At 37.9% G+C, this 18,458-nt stretch overlaps 2 protein-coding genes across 2 annotated transcripts in view; both read left to right on the forward strand.

The window, feature by feature from the left end:
• The first annotated feature begins 4,874 nt into the window (after positions 1-4,874).
• On the forward strand, positions 4,875-9,185 carry rsph14 (radial spoke head 14 homolog). Its single transcript, XM_079897905.1, has 7 exons — positions 4,875-4,992; positions 5,226-5,424; positions 5,590-5,692; positions 6,989-7,107; positions 7,196-7,421; positions 7,531-7,667; positions 8,870-9,185. The coding sequence occupies exons 2-7, from the start codon at positions 5,226-5,228 to the stop codon at positions 9,106-9,108; spliced, it is 1,023 nt and encodes a 340-aa protein (XP_079754031.1). The 5' UTR covers positions 4,875-4,992; the 3' UTR covers positions 9,109-9,185.
• Positions 9,186-9,431: 246 nt separating this feature from the next.
• The window catches only part of LOC307173956 (dematin-like), a 61,190-nt gene continuing 52,163 nt past the window's right edge, over positions 9,432-18,458 (forward strand). The window contains exon 1 of the mRNA XM_079897561.1: positions 9,432-9,687. The gene's annotated coding sequence lies outside the window, so the exon portion shown is untranslated. The remainder of the gene's footprint in view (positions 9,688-18,458) is intronic.

The following is an 18,458-nucleotide window of genomic DNA, read 5'->3' on the forward strand; positions in this document are numbered from 1 at the left end:
AACAAAAACACAAGTAAAGGGTTAAGAGTTCTGTTGATTACTCAATATGTCATGAATGAATGAATGAGTGAAGGTTTATGAGACGAGAGACAGTATATTTTTGATATTGTTATGGTCAGCACTAGACAATTTTCCATAACGCAAATAGACAAAAAAAAAAAACAGACCGTTTTAGTAGAATGTGTTTCAAAGTGTTAAGATGTTAGCCCTAAAAGGGGAAGTAAAGTTTATGTGTTATTATTGTTAGAATCATGATTAGTTTAAAAAACAGTTTACTATCTTATTCATTAAAAATCCATCACAACACACTCAATCAGTGCACCTTCCCAGTATGTCAGTATGTCTTAGACAGTCGGACCAGCTCTTGGTTTGCTACGGTGGCTATACTAAAGGACATGTAGTTTCTAAGCAGAGGGTCTCTCCTTGGATAGTCAATGCTATCGCTTTGGCTTATGCGAGCCAGGGACATGAATGCCCCCTCAGCATCGGAGCTCACTCAACGAGGGCTATCGCCTCTTCATGGGCCTGGTCTAAAGGCACATCTGTTCGGGATATATGGTGTGTGGCTGGCTGGTCTTCACAGAACATTTTCGCCAGGTTTTACAAGCCAGGTTTTACTTGGTGTCTCAAGTGCTTTCGGGGAGTGAATAACCTCACTTATTGCTTGGGTTTTCTTACTAAGACTGCTTCTGGACACAGTTTGTTACCCGCTTTGGCTGATGACACTCTGTATGCCCATGTACATTCATATGTGCTTACTGTTGTTGTTGTTCTGCCCTGTATTCAGTGCAGTCCGCTCGCTTGAGCAGATCCGACATGCTAATTTAGGTGTACCCGAGCTGGCTGTTCATTGGTCTAGCTCCACCTATCAGCTGTGAGCACTCCCAGTATCGGTTGAATTGTGTACTATTCTACTCCTTGTTTGGTGTAACTTTAGCCCTGTTTCTTTGGGCTGATCTTCGCCACTCTGACGGCAGGATTGTATACTGTTCCCGCAAAAATTGCTACTCAATGTTGAAGTGACCGCTCTCGAAAGGGAACGTCTCTGGTTACTGTTGTAACCTCAGTTCCCTGAGAGGCGGGAACGAGACATTGTGTAGGCTGCCGTGTTCGCTCCTCGATCAGCTGTGCAGCGTTCAGTCTTATGCTGACGCAATTGTCTCTCCTCTGCATTTTATTCTGCCCCTAGGCTCGTCAGTATTTACAGAATATACAGAAGGGGAAGCATTGCTACGCATTGGTTGTTTCTCAATATGCGTTCTTAAGCAATCTTGCGTCCTTGTGTTCTCATACTACGTCATCAACCACCGTCGAGGTTAAATTCCAATTCTCAATAATGCCAGTACATTGGATGCATGAAAGTACCCGGATGTGTTCTTGATATTAGAAATCCCAGAAGATGCTGCAGGCAGTTGATGTACGGAAGCCTGTAAGCTTTAATCTTCTTGTTCTCACTTAAGAGATTCCCGCGAATCCCGCATCAAGCTCAAAAATACGTGAAAGCTCGAGCTCGAGAAAGTAAACGTGTCCGTTTCTTTTGCTTAATTTTAATAAAGTGATAAAGACCTCAGGAAAGCCAGCAGTATTTTTATTGGCATATTTAAAAAAATCTTAACATTGATAAAGCATAATATAGGTAACATTAAACTTACACACTCATTTTCACACATGCGGGAAAATAACGTCTGTAATAATATGAAAGAAATGTTTAATAGGTTATGACACTTGTTTGTGATGTTATGTTGTATTTATTGTGCATTAGGGACAGTCAGTTCAACAACAAGATCGCAGCACATCTCAACTCTCACAAAGATGCACTCTGTGTCCTCCCGAGTTTGTTCTTTCAAGGTGGTGGAAAAAAAGATTGGAGGAAAGTCCCAAGGCCAGGGGCTCCGTAGAGATTTTAAGTTGTAAATGGGCATTTATGCTGCCTTCACGGCTATTGGAAATTTCCTACTTCCCACTTCAGATGTCGTGATTACGAGCTCATCGCATTCAAATTTTGACTTGAGAGGGCGTTTATTATGGGATTAAATTTCTGCTGAAATTGTTGTGGTCACAGATCAAATTTGAGAAATAATTTTTCCTCCATCTTATAGGCCTATTTTTTCCCTTCACCATGACCTTTTAGGGGCTCCGTATGTTTCAGGTTGAAATATTCAGAAGGTACCTCAAGTTCAATTGGTTGAAGTGGTTCAATTGATTTCACCTCTCCCGCTTCAGCGATGAAGGGAGTTGACGATCTTCTATATCCAGGAAAAGCCATCATCACTAAAGACACAGATTAAGTCTGGCCCCATCTTTACATCGGGGACATGTAAGCAGACTGCAATTTTTCCCGTTTCTCTAATTGACTCATATAGCTTTATATAACTGTATAAAATTAAATACACTTCTGTAGTTTCTACTGGCTAGTTGAAAAGTTTTTTTAGTCAAGTTATGTAGTTTTTTATTAACATTTTAACAAACATAGGATAAAATAGAAAAAAAGGGGGAGGGCACAAAAATGAATAAAAGCATATTACGAAAGAGTATTAAACATGGCACAAATTCTAGATATGTTTATAGCTTTCTTATTAACAGACATTGAGATTATATTTAAATACAAATTCAGTTCTTGTTTGAAGATGTTCAACCAGGGTTTTCTTTTTTGTATATTTACATTTATGAATATACAACTTTCCAATAAATAAAATAAGATTTATACAAAAACTTCCAAAAAGAAGTCCCCATGAATTTTTTGGGCTTTTAGTATGAATTTGTTAGTCTTACTGTTATCTATAAGCTAGTGTGCTCCAAAACAATAAAAAAATCGAATTTAGAAGAAATAAGCATTCAAAACGCACAATCTCTCACTTCCGCCAATTAGATCAATGATTTTGATGACATCACTCTGCACTTCAGCTTCTGGTCAGATTTTCTGCCCAATCAAATGCTCTCTAGAATCTGCATCCCGACCCCAAATAGACGCTGAAGCTGCGGCTAAAATAAAAGTGAGTCGATCTGCAACTATAGTTTTGGCATATCTCATGCTAAAACAAAACATGATGCTGGCAGAGGCAATCAAGAAGAAGGTAAAATAAAAAAGAGGCATCCTCAGACATCTGATCAACCCAGATGTCTGAGGACCCAGGCATCCTCAGACATCTGATCAACCCCAACCCAGGCTTCCTCAGACATCTGATCAACCTTCACATTCAATTACAGACCCTTTCCAAAAAATTAGAATATCATGGAAAAGTTTATTTATTTCCATAATTCCATTCAAAACGTTAAACTTCCATAGATTATAGATTCAGGGCCCACAACTTAAATTATTTCAAGTATTTCGTTGTTTACATAATTTGGGCTTCCAGCTCATAAAACACACGACAACAGGATTTCAAAAAATTCTAATATTACATGAAATCACACAGTAATTACACAGTGATACCATGGTCATTGAACCAGGTTTTGGTTCTTTTGGCAGTGTGGGCTGGTGCAAATCCTGCTGGAAAATGAAGTCAGCATCTCCATAAAGCTTGTCTGCTGAAGGAAGCATGAAGTGCTCTGGAAATGTCCTGGTATGCGTTGAGTGGACAGCACAGTGGACCAACATCAGCCGATGACATGGCTCCCCAAACCAACACAGACTGTGGAAACTTCACACTGGACTTCAAGCATCTTGGATTGTGTGCCTCTCCATTCTTCCTCCAGACTCTGGGACCTTGGTTTCCAAATGAGATGCAAAATTTGCTCTCATCAGAAAAGAGGACTTTGGTCCACTGTGCTTTATTAAAGTCAACGCAGCCGTCTACCAGGACATTTTCAGAGCACTTCATGCTTCCTTCATTTTCCAGCAGGATTTGCACCTGCCCACACTGCCAAAATAACCAAAACCTGGTTCAACGACCATGGTATCACTGTGTAATTACTGTGTGATTTCATGTAATATTCTAAATTTTTGAAATCCTGTTTTCGTGGGTTTTATGAGCTGGAAGCCCAAATTATGTACAAATAAACAACTAAATACTTGAAATCGTTTAAGTTGTGGGCCCTGAATTTATAATCTATGGAAGTTTAACGTTTTGAATGGAATTATGGAAATAAATAAACTTTTCCATGATATTCTAATTTTTTGGAAAGGGTCTGTATATGGCTAAGACACACTATCACCATTAGTTAAAATGAAAATTGAGGGGGGAGAAGAAATATGGATCATTGTGAGTTTTAATATTTTTAGGGCAGTAACTTTGTTCAGCTTGTTCATTTGAAATGCATTCGGTCAATTTTCCTGCTTTGTACGGGTCTTTTCCATTAAAATAAAGTTTAAATGAACGTATTAAAATGAACATACCTGACAACTTTTTATCTCTCTTGCTTTTCTTTTTTTTTGCTGAATAGATGTACATGCACACATACACTTAAGTTCAAATGCAAATATTGAACAAATACCAAATATTTAATTTAGTATAAAGTACAATATTAGTAAATGTTGAAGTTAACATTAAATAAGATTATTAAATGCTAGAAGTAGCCTATTGTCCATTCGTAGTTCATGTTAACTAATGCAACCTTATTGTAAAGTGTTACCAAATAAATAAAAATCAAATAAATACATTGTAGAGCTCACAAACGTTTTTTATAGTTTTTTTTTTTTTCCAAAGAGTCTCTTTTACTGTCTATGTACAGCCTTTCTTCAGTCAACAAAACCACAAAGTTGTTTTTTTATTAGTAAACTTGCATTTATAAATATGAATTTTTTTTCAAAAATATAAGTAAATGAATTAAATATGCAGTGAAGCTAAAACGAACACTATGCCATAAAAGTGATAGAGGTCTTGAACACCGAATATTTTCAGTGATACATGTGTATTATCTCTCTTGTGGAAGGAATTACGGAGTTTACGTTACTGCTTGAAAACAGCGATGCGTTAATTCCGTAGTTACCATAGCAGCCGAACTATACAAGGGGGGGAAAAGCAGAGGACGTTATTATAAGCAGCGAATAAGGTAATATTATCTTTAACAGTTTGTTGCCCTGCAAATTCTGATTTTGAACATGCAAATAAATTAGGAATACTTGTTTTACATTTTGAATAGGCCTATATAGCCTAATGACATGATGAACCCTCAAAAATCCTGCAAACTTGAGTCGGCCATTAAAATAAATAACTTTTTGATATGTAACGTTAAACACATTTAGCTGCTAACGAAATCACATTTGAATCACCCTGTCGACGAAGATGGCAAGTCCGCAAACAAGTGAGCAGCCACCGCCGCATATTGACCCGACACAAGCGCCGGTCGCTTTCGGGAACTGGGCGCTTCCAAAGCTGATCATGGAGCTGCAGGACGTTGAGCTGTTTACCCGGCAGAGGGCGCTCGCTGCACTCTGCGAACTCGTCCATGACCACGAGCGCGCATATGAAGCCATTCTTAGTGGTAAACACATCTTTAATAACCTTTTTGTCCATAAATATATCATTATATAGAAGCGACCGTTATAATCAGAAATTTGTGCATTAATTCAAACTTTTTGAAGATACCACACACTTTGTTTTATGCCCCGGTGTTTATCAACCATAACATTTCTTGACCTCATCATAGGATGTATGGAAAGACTCAAGGTTTTGCTGCAAGATGAGGACAACTTGGTCAGGGTCAAAACTACTGAAGTGCTTTATGTGCTTGCTTCACACAGCTTGGGAAGGTGAGTCATACAAGAGTCCGTGGGCCTATTTTTCTTGTGTTCTAGTAAGCTTTTGGCATGTGAATGTGCTTGGCCCTGTATAGTAGCCTATGTGTTTTTTATACAAGTTATATATATATATATTTAGGGCTGTCAAACGATTACTCGCGATTAATCGCATACAAAATAAAAGTTTGTGTTTACATCATATATGTGTGTGTATGGAGTATAATTATTTTCTATATATAAATACACACACATGCATATATATTTAAGAAAAATGTGTTATTTATATATAAAATATGTATATATATTATAAATTATATATAATATTAATATATATATACACAGTATATACATGCAAATATTTCTTAAATATATACATGCATGTGTGTGTATTTATATATAGAAAATAATTATACACCGTACACACACATATATTATGTAAAAACAAACTTTTATTTTGGATGCGATTAATCGCGATTAATCGTTTGACAGCCCTAATATATATATATATATATATATATATATATATATATATATATATATATATATATATATATATTCTATGTTAAATTGTTAGAGTAAGTGGATCCTTAACAGGATTCAATGACAAGGACTATAATATTTATTTAGGTATATATTATATGTAGAATATTTATAATTTAATTAGATGTTAGGTATATACATAATTTTTACAAAAATAAAATATGTAAAAGTATATAAATTTTACAGCTAAAATGTATTTAACTAACGTTCAAAAGTTTGGGTCACAAAGGTTTTTTTTAAAGATACTTTTACTAAATAAGCATTTTAGAATGATGTAGTGAGTAATGAGTAATGATACTGAAAATTCAGCTTTGCATCACAAGAATATATTACACTTGAAAATACATTAAATTATGAAAAAAAAATTAAATTGTAAAAAAAAATATTTCACAATATTACTGCATTTACTGTATTTTTGATCAAATAAATGCAGTGTTGGTGAGCAGAAGAGAAGTCATTCAAAAACATCTGACCAACCCCAAACTGTTGAATGGAAGTGTAAATTCATAAGCACACTTTTGCAGCCCAAAAAAACAAAAACAAAATCTGACTATGCTCTTCATGCTTTAATAATAAAATATCAAGAAAGGATTGTTATTTCCAGTAACAGTTATTTCTGATCAATGAATATTTTAGTGTCCAAGACTTTGAAAATTGAATATTTAATAATATCACAAGAATGGATGTGACATTTTTGAAACACGACTGAAATACTTGCAAAACAAGTCATTTTGGCAAGTTTGACTAAATGTAATTGTGTTCACACAGAGATGCCTTTTTGAAATTTGACATTGTGGGTCCCCTTGCAAACCTGTTAGAGGACCCTGAGAATGCCTGCCGTAAAAATGTGCACCAGGCACTCAATAGGATCGCTGAATTTCCCTCAGGTGACTATTGTTTTTTATACTTCTGTTTCACAGTAAATTTATTGCCGAAGCTTTTCATTTGAAGAGTCCTCGGTTATATCCTCTACAGGAGCAGTATTTATGGTGTGTATGGGGCTGGTGCCCAGATTGGTGCTGAAGGTCTCTGATGAAGAAGAGAACATCCGTGCTTTAATTCTCTCCACATTAAGCTGCTGTGTGAGTGTGAACGCCCTGCCTGCACTGGAGAGTGATGCGATCCCGGTCCTGAAAGATCAGCTGTCTCACCCGTCCCCCGCCATCCGCCAGGCAGCCACATCTGTCTTAGTGGGAATCAGGTAGGCAACATGGCACCCAACAATCTAGTTTGGCTTAAGTTCACTATGGTAATTAGAGTACAGAGACCAGGTAAAAAAAGAAACCCTGGAACATCTCTCCTGTTCTTAGTGTGCCTGCAGATGGGAAGATGAAGGTGTGTGAGGAGGATCTTCTGCCCATGTTGGTCAAGCTGCTGTCAGATGAGGACCAAGGGGTTGTCGCTAATGCTGCAGGGACCATTATGAACACAGCTGTTATCACTAAGGGTCAGCACAAAATCAACTTTGTGCATGTTTGTAATTTTTTAGTCAATCAGTGAATGAAGTTAGAAACACTTCAACATCTGTTATAGTGTCGTCTCAAAAACACTTAAACCGGTAGTTGGGATAGTTAACCCAAAAATGAAAATTCTGTCATAATCTATTCACCATCATGTTTCCCCAAACCTCTATGACTTATTCTGTGGAATGTTAATGTAGAATTTTTTTTTTTTTATTGTCCATATAATGGAAGTCAATGGCCACCAAAATTTTTTAGTTACCAGCATTCTTCAAAATGTTTTCTTCTGAAGAAGAGTAAAAGTCATACAGGTTTGAAACACCATGAGGGTGAGAAAATGATAACAGATATTTCATTTTCGGTAGAACCATCCCTTTAAAATCTCTAAATGGTGTTGATGTTAGTTATGCACATATTTTAGATCAGGGGTTTTCAGACTCTTTGATGCCCCAGACTCTCAAATATGGTCCACTTGCGAGGGAGCCCCTTAAAGGCAGCAATACATTTTCGAGTATAGAGACCTTTTTATACAGTGAAAAAACACAAATTGAAAAGCATGTCTCAATCAACTGTAGAGATATGGGAAAGGTAACTAAAATTTCAAACTCTAGAAAAAGTTTCGGCCAACTTAAAGGTCTTCATTAGATATCAAATGTTTCTCAGGCTAACAGAATTTTAAAAGAACCTTTACTAAGGAAAAAGGGAGTGGCTTTCAAATAAGATTAAATAACATATAAAAAATACATAATGGAAACAACGTATCTAGAAAGAAAATCAGAAAAGTTTACTGTATGTCTCAAATTGATGTCAACCCTCCTTGAACAGATGTCTCAGTTTTTCCAGTTCCACAGATAGTGTGAACAATTATCTGGAGAATATTTATTTTCTGTTACATAGCTTTTTCTACTCACCATCAAAGTAAATTTAGCTCATAAACCCAAGAAGAAACAGTGTTGACTGTTGAATAAAATAATTATAATTTCTAAGAAATGATAGAAGCAGTGGTAATATCAAATTCTGTCGATTTCAATAATTGTATTAACTTTTTGTTAGTTTTTTTTGGGTGTAATTTGTTATAATTTAAGAAATATATATTTTTACACAATTTTTTCTCTGAACTGTCCTGCTGACCCCTTAGCACTCCCTTGAAAACCCCTGTTTTAGATTATTATTTTCTGCCTGTTTCTAGGTAAGTCTGAGGCACTGGACGCAGGTGCCATCGCCCCTCTGATACGGCTGGTGGTGAGTGAGAATATAGCGGTGTGTGCCAATGCCCTCCGTGCCCTTACAGTCCTGGCAGAGGTTCCTAGGGCCCGGGCACAGCTGCTGGAGCATGTGCCTCTGCTGAAGTCTAGACTTGCACACCCTAACTCCATCATCCAGAGAGCTGCCTCCACTGCCATTGAAGTCATCTCCTGGAAGCCATGAGGAAAACAAGACTTCTCCTGATATAAGCCAGACCTGATGTATTATATTTAATAAAATTAAATAATTAACCATTTAAAACACACTAATTTAGAGAATGTCATGAATATTAAGTTAAAAGAACAGAATAAAAATAATAATTAAGAATTCTGAAGGATGTGACGTTTACCTTGCGTGTTTAACTGAAATGCTTTATATATATGAATGGATAAAGTCTAAACAAGATAAACATATAAAGGAAGGCCAACTATGTAATATTGTTTTGGTGTGGTTTAATCCCAGTGTAGTGTAAATGTGCAGTGTCATGTTTTTGGAATACCCCTCGGTGCGGCGAATGGATTGAACCAGCGGTCAACGGCAGCGAGCACGTTCTCGCTATCTGTCACACGACATGCGGAGTCACGACAGATAAATATTTGTGGCTGGTTGTTGGCAACCAACCAGTCCGAGCCAATACAGGATTCGCGCCTGCTCCGTTCTAGAAAGTCATATTTATTTTTGTAGAATTAAACGGGAGGATTATATCGCAGGGAAAAGTGCGGGGTGCAGGCTGTACATTTTTGGATCACATTTGCTGGATAGGTAAGTTTATACTTCGCATAGTGTCTTATTGAATAAATTCTTGTAAAATTATTTTGGCCAGTGTAAGAAATTCTCCGGGATTGAACCGCGATTCCGCCACGAGTGCCACTGGTCTGTTACTCAAGCATATCTATAAATGTATCTTATATGTTACTTATATAAGTCGAACAGTAATATTAAAGGAAAACAGAGCAAGTGTACGTTATGATATAAGGTGATGTGTCTGGTTATTCGTCAACCTAAAATCACAAATCGCCACAGGATTGATGCAGTCGGCGAGATTATGGCAGTGGATGATGCGATGCTTTTACATAACATCATAGGCGATAGAGACGGAGAACAGGTGCCTATGGCAAGCCGTTTGAACACTTAATAGTATCTGGTTTTATGTTATTAGCGCTTGTAATGTGTATGTTATTATTAAATAATCCTAAAAGAACTAGAATCTTTTTCAGTTTCACTAGTAGCCTATTTGTTCACTAGAGACTTTTGCTGCGATTCATCCTTGTAACCAGTAACAAAATACGTATTCACAGTTTGGCCAATATTTTAACTTGGTTCTGACAAGTATGCTTTTATATTTCTTTTCTTTTTTTCTTCTGGTGTCTATTCTAGTTTTATTCATTAGATGCTAGTAACTCAATAGTTGATATAGTATAGCCTATATTCAAGCTTTACTTTTACTAGTACGTGTAGGCTACTTACACATCATATTTATTGAATATTGTAGCCCTGGTCCCAGAGTTTTAAAAAAACAATGTTAACAAAATTATACTCATTCCCACTGTACCTAGTAGAACACTTAAGTAAATGTCCCATTGAAATTAATGGGATTTTATGGATTTAGGTGAAGAAAGTGTACACATAATACATTTTGGTCTGTACCATGAAGAGAAAACTGATTCAACTATATAAACTATATATTTTCTGAAAGCGTAGACTCTCAGGATGTGATCTAACATGGCATGAAACATGTCCCACCCACCTCATTAGTATACTGCCCAAGCATAACACATTGGGTATTGGTAAATCGGGTATATGGCTGATACCTAAAAAAAGTAGTAGTATGTGCATGTCTGTCTGTGTGTGTGTGTGTGTATGTGTGTGTGTTTGTGTATGTGTGTGTCTGTGTGTGTGTGTGTGTCTGTGCGTGTATGTATGCGTGCGTACATGTGTGTGCGCGTGTGTGTTTGTGTGTGTGTGTCTGTGCGTGTGGATGTCAGTGTGTGTGCATGCTTGCGTTTGTTTGTATTCCTGCATGTGTGTGTGTGACAGTATCATCCTAAACCAGCAACCCTTCGCTCAACAGCACCATCTACAGGCCGATGAGTGTACAGTCACTAAATGTGCACATAAATGAATTTATTTTATACCCCCCCATGGATGAAATTCTACGAAACTTAGCATACCCCCAGAGGATGTCAAGTTAATCATACACATGAAATATGGTGCAGTTCTGAACATCTCAACTGAAGATAGGGGCGATTAAAGCAGAATAATATTGCATTTTCATTTTTTATGGGAGGGGCGCAAATCACAAATGAGTGATTATGGGCTAGGTTGATGTGGGCCCTTAAGAGCAACATACCATAAAAATTTCTTCATCCTCGGTGCCACGGTTCAGGTAGTTATTTAGGAAAAACTGAATTTTTTGGGTTTGGGGGGGCCCAGTGCGGGGGGGGGGAGTGGCCCCCGAAGACCAAACGAAATTTTTCCGTAAAAGTCTAGTGGGGCTACATGCCCACCAAATTTCATGTTCCCCAGTGTTTCGGTGTCCCTGGTATCGTTGACGAAAAAATTCAGTAGATGACGAAAAAAAACAAAAAAAAACTTTGACAATCGATTATGGGCTAGGTTGATGTGGGCCCTTAAGACCAACATACCATAAAAATTTCTTCATCCTCGGTGCCACGGTTCAGGTAGTTATTTAGGAAAAACTGCATTTTTTGGGTTTGGGGTGGCCCAGCGCGGGGGGGGGGGGGGGAGTGGCCCCCGGGGACCAAACGAAATTTTTCCGTAAAAGTCTAGTGGGGCTACATGCCCACCAAATTTCATGTTCCCCGGTGTTTCGGTGTCCCTGGTATCGTTGACGAAAAATTCAGTAGATGACGAAAAAAAAACAAAAAAAAACTTTGACAATCACCAAAGGTCATCGCTTTCGCTAGCTACGCTAGCGGCGGTCATAATAATATATATACAGTAAACTCTCTTTGTAAGAGGTTTCTGAATCCAATTAACCGATGGCCCTTAATACCAACTACTCCTCAAACTACTACCTAAGCTCTTCTAAGTAGACATCTGCTTGAACATTTCTATTTATATATCACTTTATCAAACACCCATGTTTCAGATTATGTAATGCACCTGACATCCATACCTTTGAGAGGATGAAGGTATGTGGCCAATATAATGGAGATCTGTGGATTAATTGACCACATGTAGCAGGCCATCTGTTTGCTCAAAAGCATCCATCTGCTGTGTGATGATTCATCAACCAGCTTCTTAACACCTATTAAAGGCGTCTCTGATACCCACTATCAATCACGGACAATAAGCCCTTTACGTACTATGAGGCTAAATCAGTAGGTGTTGAAAAACAGGCTGTTTTTATGTGAAATACATATTCATGAGTCATGGATCGGAATGCATAAGCAATTTTATTCTAGGGACACATAAATGTGTATTACATTGTCACTCTCATTAAAACAGGGACCACCGTGGACCATGGCAACAGGTTGTCATGATGGCAAACTTTATATTTTTTAACAGGCATGATCTGGTGCTGGGATATTGCATAAATAGTGTGTTTGTTTAGTGTAAACAGTGTTTGGTGTTAGATGAAGTCTAAGATTTGTTTGAAGAGACATGAGCCTTCTTGACAAGTTCACGGGATGGATTTGATTACAGCCTTAGGGCAGAATAAAGCACAGATTTATGTGTAGTCTTTTGTACGCTCTTCAAGCTTCTTAACCAGGGAGGGATTACATAGGACCCTTCTAGAGGATTTTAATTAAAATGTGATCAACCCCATTGCAATCTGATCCGTGCAGGGATGGAATGTATAGGAATAAGAGAGGAGGACAAAGGGAATATGGGTATGTATAAGTGAAGGGAAATGATTGTATAGTTCATAATTCCATTCATAGTTGTTTTTTTAAGTGTTCAATTACAATATTCAGTAATGATGAGCATTTCAAGAATTGATTTGAGCATTTCTTGACTGGATTATTGGAGTCCTGATTCAGATTTGATTGACCATTTATAAGGAGTGTCAAACTTTAGCCTGGTGTAATGCGAGAGAGAGATTGATTCCTGAAGAGGTGGACAATGATTCCTGCTTGTGGAAAGTAGAGGAATGGTGGCAAACACTTGAGTTTAGGGATGGCAGATAGGATGGGAATGTCGGCTAAAGAGAGAAATTTCCAGATTAAGCCCTTCAAAAGGAGTAAAAAAAAAAAAAAAAAAAAAAAAACAGACTAAAGCAAAGCTTTTATTTTGTTGAGCTAGGTTATTCCTTCAGTATCTGATCCACAGATTTAAAGTAAGCCTGTATGGCTTTCTTTCTTCTGCAAAACAATAAAATTAGATACTTTGAAGAATGTCCCTGTGTTTTTTGCACACCAAAATTACAATTCTGTCATAATTTACTCACTCTCATGTCACACCACAACCCGTGTGACTTTCTTCTGTGGCACATAATTTATACAGTATATATTTTAAAAGTCAGTGGGGTCTAAACAATATTGGACCTCGTTGACTTAAAAACATTTCTTAAAATCAGTTTCATAGAAGAAAGAAAGTCATACAACAATTTGAGGGTGATTAAATGAATTTTCGTTTTGGTGTCAACTATCCCTTTACAGGTTCATACTGAAAATATGATTTATTTCCTGGTGCAAAAAAAATGGAAATCAAAATAAATATACTTTAAAGGAGAACTCCGGTCAATTTTAACATTGAGCTCATTTTTTTGTACATTTGGAGTGCTGTCAATCGAAGAACAACGACAAAAATCGGTGTTGCCTACACCGAGTTATTCTATTTTTAAAATTTGCACCCTGTTGACTTCAATGGGGCAAGTACTAAACCTGCTTTTAGCCTCTTAACATCCTTGATGTGTCATTACAAGTGCACAGAAAATGTGAGTGATTCCTTCTGAGTGAACACGAGTGAGTCTGACTGAAGTAGATGTGAAAGAAATGTATAAAAATGATGTTATTTAAGCCAGCGCAAATACCTTTGTTTACATCCTGTTTTGCGGTTGAAGTCCAAAGTAGTCGATTGCCGAGTTCACGCGCGTGATCATAGGTATTAAACCTATGCGTGTGAACTCTGCAATCGACTACTTTGGACTTCAACCGAAAAACAGGATGTAAACAAAGGTATTTGCGCTGGCTTAAATAACATCATTTTTATACATTTCTTTCACATCTACTGCAGTCAGACTCACTCGTGTTCACTCAGAAGGAATCACTCACATTTTCTGTGCACTTGTAATGACACATCAAGGATGTTAAGAGGCTAAAAGCAGGTTTAGTACTTGCCCCATTGAAGTCAACAGGGTGCAAATTTTAAAAATAGAATAACTCGGTGTAGGCAACACCGATTTTTTTCGTTGTTCTCTGTATTGACAGCACTCCAAATGTACAAAAAAATGAGCTCAATGTTAAAATTGACCGGAGTTCTCCTTTAATATTGATAGAGCAACAGTTAGTATAAAATTAAATACACTGTAACCCCCCCCCCCAAAAAAAAAACAGCAAAATTTACGGTTTGAACAGGCAGCTGTGGTTGTCAGAACTTTACCGTAATATATACAGTGGGGAGAACAAGTATTTGATACACTGCCGATTTTGCAGGTTATCCTACTTACAAAGCATGTAGAGGTCTGTAATTTTTTATCATAGGTACACTTCAAATGTGAGAGACGGAATCTAAAACAAAAATCCAGAAAATCACATTGTATGATTTTTAAATAATTAATTTGAATTTTATTGCATGACATAAGTATTTGATCACCTACCAACCAGTAAGAATTCCGGCTCTCGCAGACCTGTTAGTTTTTCTTTAAGAAGCCCTCCTGTTCTCCACTCATTACCTGTATTAACTGCACCTGTTTGAACTCGTTACCTGTATAAAAGACACCTGTCCACACACTCAATCAAACAGACTCCAACCTCTCCACAATGGCCAAGACCAGAGAGCTGTGTAAGGACATCAGGAATAAAATTGTAGACCTGCACAAGGCTGGGATGGGCTACAGGTCAATAGGCAAGCAGCTTGGTGAGAAGGCAACAACTGTTGGCGCAATTATTAGAAAATGGAAGAAGTTCAAGATGACGGTCAATCTCCCTCAGTCTGGGGCACCATGCAAGATCTCACCTCGTGGGGCATCAATGATCATGAGGAAGGTGAGGGATCAGCCCAGAACTATAAGGCAGGACCTGGTCAATGACCTGAAGAGAGCTGGGACCACAGTCTCAAAGAAAACCATTAGTAACACACTACGCCGTCATAGATTAAAATCCTGCAGCGCACGCAATGTCCCCCTGCTCAAGCCAGCGCATGTCCATGCCCGTCTGAAGTTTGCCAATGACCATCTGGATGATCCAGAGGAGGAATGGAAGAAGGTCATGTGGTCTGATGAGACAAAAATAGAGCTTTTTGGTCTAAACTCCACTTGCCGTGTTTGGAGGAAGAAGAAGGATGAATACAACCCCATGAACACCATCCCAACCGTGAAGCATGGAGGTGGAAACATCATTCTTTGGGGATGCTTTTCTGCAAAGGGGACAGGACGACTGCACCGTATTGAGGGGAGGATGGATAGGGCCATGTATCGCGAGATCTTGGCCAACAACCTCCTTCCCTCAGTAAGACCATTGAAGATGGGTCGTGGCTGGGTCTTCCAGCATGACAACAACCCAAAACACATAGCACAACACACAACTAAGGAGTGGCTCCATAAGAAGCATCTCAAGGTCCTGGAATGGCCTAGCCAGTCTCCAGACCTGAACCCAATAGAAAAATCTTTGGAGGGAGCTGAAAGTCCGCATTGCCCAGCGACAGCCCCGAAACCTGAAGGATCTGGAGATGGTCTGTATGGAGGAGTGGGCCAAAATCCCTGCTGCAGTGTGTGCAAACCTGGTCAAGAACTACAGGAAACGTATGATCTCTGTAATTGCAAACAGGTTTCTGTACCAAATATTAAGTTCTGCTTTTCTGATGTATCAAATACTTATGTAATGCAATAAAATGCAAATTAATTACTTAAAAATCATACAATGTGATTTTCTGGATTTTTGTTTTAGATTCGGTCACTCACAGTTGAAGAGTAGCTATGATCAAAATTACAGACTTCTACATTTCCCACACAAGTGGGAAAACCTGCAAAATCGGCAGTGTATCAAATACTTGTTCTCCCCACTGTAGAAGGTGCATATTGGCTGTGTCCAAAAGCTGAAAAATGCTGCCTTTTGGAGGATGCATTTCAAGGTAGGAAGGCATCAAGGCACATCCAAATCCAGTGTCCTGTTGGATTGATTATGATTAACTGCCTAGTGTGGGGTTAAAAGGCACCAAAAGGCCCTTGGGGAAACTTTCATGGAGCGGCCATTGTGGACTCACTTTGCCAAACGTCAAGACAGCAAATATTATGATAAATCAGGAAAAATTGTACAGCGTAAACAGGTGTTTAGGAAAGTGATGGTTTTGTTATTAGAAATAAAAAAAAAATGTCTCAGTGTTATGAATGTGTAAGGTCATTAGATAGCTTTTGCCTCAGTTAAATTAAAGCTACACCTCTGTGCCTGTGGCCATCACCTGCTACAGAGAATTTGTTGACCAGTGGTCCAACAAGAAGGTCATGTTAAAATAATCAAGCAAAGGGTCACAAGTTTTATATAAAAGTAAGATACATTTGTGCATTTATTTCTATGAAACTGACTTTAGGCATACAGCATGTCTCCTGACTGTGTGTGTGAGAGAGAGTGTGTGAGCAGGTCACACTATATCCTCTCTTATCTTTCACAGCAGCTTGCTGGTCATGTGTTTTTGCTGAATTGAGATAAGTGTTTCTCTCTGAGATGAAATGCAAGGATCTGTTTTGGAGGATAGCCTGAAAATGACAGGCAGCAAATAGAGACAAACATGTAATGAAGCCTGATGTGACAACATGATTTATGTTATAACTTCCAGAAAGTTATCGGATATAACTATCTAAGCTGGTGTAGCTAGCTTGATTTGGGACTTCAGTAAAAGATTAATTTTAAACAGCATTTCCATGTAAATTTTATTTTACAGGCTTTTAGAAATGGGTTTACTAAGAGGTAATTTTTAAGTAATTAAAATGCAAATAAGCAATTGATTCATGTTAATTTCTGTGGCTGGTTGTTATGTAGAATTTATTGGTCAACTATTGATTTTTAAATAACTGATGCTGATGTCAATACCATCATCAGTTAGATGGCTCTCTTTGTTTGCTCAGTGTATTTAAGCCCATTGTATTTAAGCCTTCCTGGTCGATTCTTGTTGATGCATTGTGTTATTTTGCTTCTGTGATTTTTCCAGTGTTTCTGAGTTTTGTTTAGCTTAATAAATACTATTATCAAGATCTTCCTTGTTTTCATTGTGCACTGCTACCATCACACAATATGACTGGTATAAAAAGTGGGGATTTTTTAGTGACTCTTTCTGCAAGTTGCATTGCTATATCAGTAGGTGGCGACAAGTGACTGTCTATATCAGTGCGTCATTAAATCATTCATTCAACCAACTGGCTCAAAACCCTGATTCATTCAGGATCAAAATACCTTGAGTGTTGCAGTGGTTTTGCTGTGGCTTTGTTTGGAATTATTTTCATTAGTGGAGAAAAAACAGACAGAATAACTTTGTCAGGATTTCGTGCATAACACTTAATTCTAAAAATGCGGTGATCAAGTTAAAAGCAGATCAACTTTTTAAAAATGCATCTCAAGACCTTGTGTATTTCAATGCAAAAACTACTAAGAAAGTGTTGTTTGTCCCATAAATTAACACAGCGACCGCCAAATGTGAATGCAATGATATTTTATTAACAGAGCTCGTGTCACAAACACAACACATTAGCTTACATGTTAACATATTTTACGCTTTAAGTACATGCGCACAGAGGGGGCAAGGACGTTCTTAAAGAGCCTCACACACCCAACACACCAACACAGAGTGCAGCATATTAGAATACACAAATCATATTGAACTTCTGTACAGATCATTTATCACAATGATCTACATCCCCTTCCTTTAGCTGAAACTTCCTATCAAAGAAACAAAGTCAACATATTTAACAATGATCAATATTGAGCTATGACATTAACTTGATAAACAACCAAGAATATGAATGACTTTCATTATAGCAATGTATCCATTGCAATGAATAAATTATGTTTCATTAAACAAAGTTCGGGAAGAGCACGTTCAAATAATCAATCCAATCAACTCGTCAACAACAATTACCACGTCTATCCTATCAGCATGAGAGGAAGCATATTCACTCAGTCGACTCACCTACATTCCTCGACAGTTTTTCAGCATCCCTCCACCACCCCGACTCCTCACTCTTGGCTTGTTCCTACCACAGCCAGGAATACGGGGGGAGTACTCTGGGTTCGGGCCAAATACCGAGCCCAGAGCTACAAATTATTTAAAAAGACATCCATGTAGACATTTAGAGAAAGACACCGGGTTCTGCAACAGCACAGCTTTCTCCTTCAGTCTGTGGAATACATCCTCGT

This window comes from Squalius cephalus (genome assembly GCF_949319135.1).
Source record: "Squalius cephalus genome assembly, chromosome: 16".
NCBI classification, from domain to species: Eukaryota; Metazoa; Chordata; class Actinopteri; order Cypriniformes; family Leuciscidae; genus Squalius; species Squalius cephalus.

What these genes read in the sequence shown, in the direction of transcription:
- rsph14 (XM_079897905.1), top strand. Translation starts at nt 5,226, where the DNA reads ATGGCAAGTCCGCAAACAAGTGAGCAGCCACCGCCGCATATTGACCCG. An exon ending in ATATGAAGCCATTCTTAGTG is followed by an intron (nt 5,425 to 5,589) that starts GTAAACACATCT and finishes ACCTCATCATAG; the next exon opens with GATGTATGGAAAGACTCAAG. An exon ending in GCTTCACACAGCTTGGGAAG is followed by an intron (nt 5,693 to 6,988) that starts GTGAGTCATACA and finishes GTGTTCACACAG; the next exon opens with AGATGCCTTTTTGAAATTTG.